Source organism: Coffea arabica, chromosome 1c (genome assembly GCF_036785885.1).
Source record: "Coffea arabica cultivar ET-39 chromosome 1c, Coffea Arabica ET-39 HiFi, whole genome shotgun sequence".
In the NCBI taxonomy this organism is placed as follows: domain Eukaryota; kingdom Viridiplantae; phylum Streptophyta; class Magnoliopsida; order Gentianales; family Rubiaceae; genus Coffea; species Coffea arabica.
The window spans coordinates 1,313,754-1,315,856 of record NC_092310.1 but is presented as its reverse complement, the minus strand read 5'-3'; the positions used below and the strand labels follow the sequence as shown (position 1 = coordinate 1,315,856).

Sequence of the window (2,103 nt, the reverse complement as noted above, 5' to 3'; positions counted from 1 at the left end):
GTGCTATTGATTGGAATATTTATCACCCGCAAACAGGAATTATTTGCACAGACAGGAAATAGGAAATGAATGCTTGGTATTCCAGCTAGCTAAAATATGCAAATATAATTACATATCATAGGTTTTGCCAAAGAAGTTTGAAATTCAAGTTCTGAGCTATCTTTGTATAATTATCCGAAGTAATTAGGTCCTCTACTCCCAGACGATTACCATATATTTGATTCTTTCGTGCTAATCCCAGATGCTACTTTGTAAAGTTGGATTGAGCCTGCGAATTTCAAACTGATTAGTTGCAACTAATGCATCGTTTTACTGAGGTAAGAAAGTAAACATCTGGAAGCAAGAAATATCAAAGGCCATCTCTTCAAGAAAAGGTCTTACCGGTTACTTGGTCCGTCAACACCTTGTATCAGTATACCACTTCGTTGGAATGTCCTAAATGACCGAATCAGTCTTTCTATACTTGCAAGAGGAAAGAAAATGAGAAGTCACAGGTAGTTGTTGCAGAATCATTCGTTGGTTGAGTTGTACAAAAATAGATTAGGAAGACAATGTGGCATTTTTCTAATCGTTGAGATAAGAAAACATAATGACTGGTTCAACCAAAGATAGCTATAAATAGGAATCTTTACCACATATTCATCCACAATCTGAGAAGAAACAACTTTTCATCTTTCTAACTAGCTCATATAGTTTGATACTTCGTCTCTGATAAGCATGGCTTTTCGCTTCCACATAGCTGCAGCCATCTTGGCACTTGTTTTTACAATTGTCCATGCATCTGATCCAAGTCCATTGCAGGATTTTTGTGTCGCAGTTCCTGATGCCAATGCTGGCGGTAAACTATATTGTTTTTAAAATTTTCATGACTGTCTTAATTGGTGCCATTATATTACTTATCAAAAGAAAAAACACTAATATACCAGTTAATGTGTGACATACTAACTTTTTTTTTTTTATCTTGGCTAATGCAGTATTTGTCAATGGAAAGATATGCAAGGATCCAAAGCTTGTGAAACCCGAAGATTTCTTCTTTCCAGGGCTTAACAAGCCTGGAAGCACAGCAAATCCACTCGGGTCGAATGTAACAGCAGTAAATGTCAACCAAATTCCAGGACTCAACACTTTAGGTGTTTCCTTAGCACGCATCGATTTTGCGCCTTATGGTTTGAACCCTCCCCACACTCACCCCCGTGCTACCGAGATCCTCGTAGTTTTAGAGGGCACTCTTCTTGTTGGTTTCGTTACTTCGAATCCAGGCATGAACATGAAGAATAAGCTCTTCACCAAGGTTTTGAATCCAGGAGATGTGTTTGTGTTCCCCCAAGGCCTCATTCATTTTCAGTTCAACCAAGGACATTCCAATGCTGTTGCTTTTGCTGGTCTAAGCAGCCAGAATCCTGGAGTCATCACCATTGCTAATGCTGTTTTCGGATCAAAGCCTCCCATTTCTCGTGATGTTCTCACTAAAGCATTCCAGGTTGACAAAAAAGTCGTCAAATATCTTCAGTCACAATTTTGGTGGGATAACCATTACTACCCATAGGATGGGTAATACCCTCCAAAGGAGCTTCAGGGTGCATAAATAATTGGATCCCTAGTTTACACATTGATCTCCTTACTAAATTACTTCAAATCATACATTATTTTGGACCCTTTGTTAGTGCACTAATTCTATGAACAATAATACATTGCATTTTCCGTGTTTCGGGAAAATACAATTTGTGGTCACTACAATTTTTTTCTTAATATTTGTACCTGAATTATAATCAATTTGTGAAGAACATTTGCATACAGGAAATTTGTTTTTCTCCACGGACTGGATGAACTTTCTCTACCATACTTTAAATTTTAATTGTTCAATATAAAACCTTTGGAGCTCTTGTAACAAGTGTTCAAAGTGTTTCAAAATCTCACCCTTTGAAGAAAAAATGGAAAAAAAAAAGTTTGCAAAGCCCAAAACATCTAAAATGTTGGGTGTACAGGGTAATCTAACCCTCATATAATTAGATGGAAAAAATAGAAATATCTAAAAAAATAATACAATACTTGTCCAAATTAAACAAGATCCTACAGTCGACCACTCTAGAAACTCATCAACAA

At 36.8% G+C, this 2,103-nt stretch overlaps 1 protein-coding gene across 1 annotated transcript; it reads left to right on the top strand.

The window, feature by feature from the left end:
* Positions 1–660: 660 nt before the first annotated feature.
* LOC113705869 (putative germin-like protein 2-1) lies at positions 661–1,749 on the top strand. Its single transcript, XM_027227775.2, has 2 exons — positions 661–838; positions 975–1,749. Exons 1-2 carry the CDS (start codon positions 718–720, stop codon positions 1,544–1,546), a joined length of 693 nt encoding a protein of 230 aa, XP_027083576.1. The 5' UTR covers positions 661–717; the 3' UTR covers positions 1,547–1,749.
* The last annotated feature ends 354 nt before the right edge of the window (positions 1,750–2,103 follow it).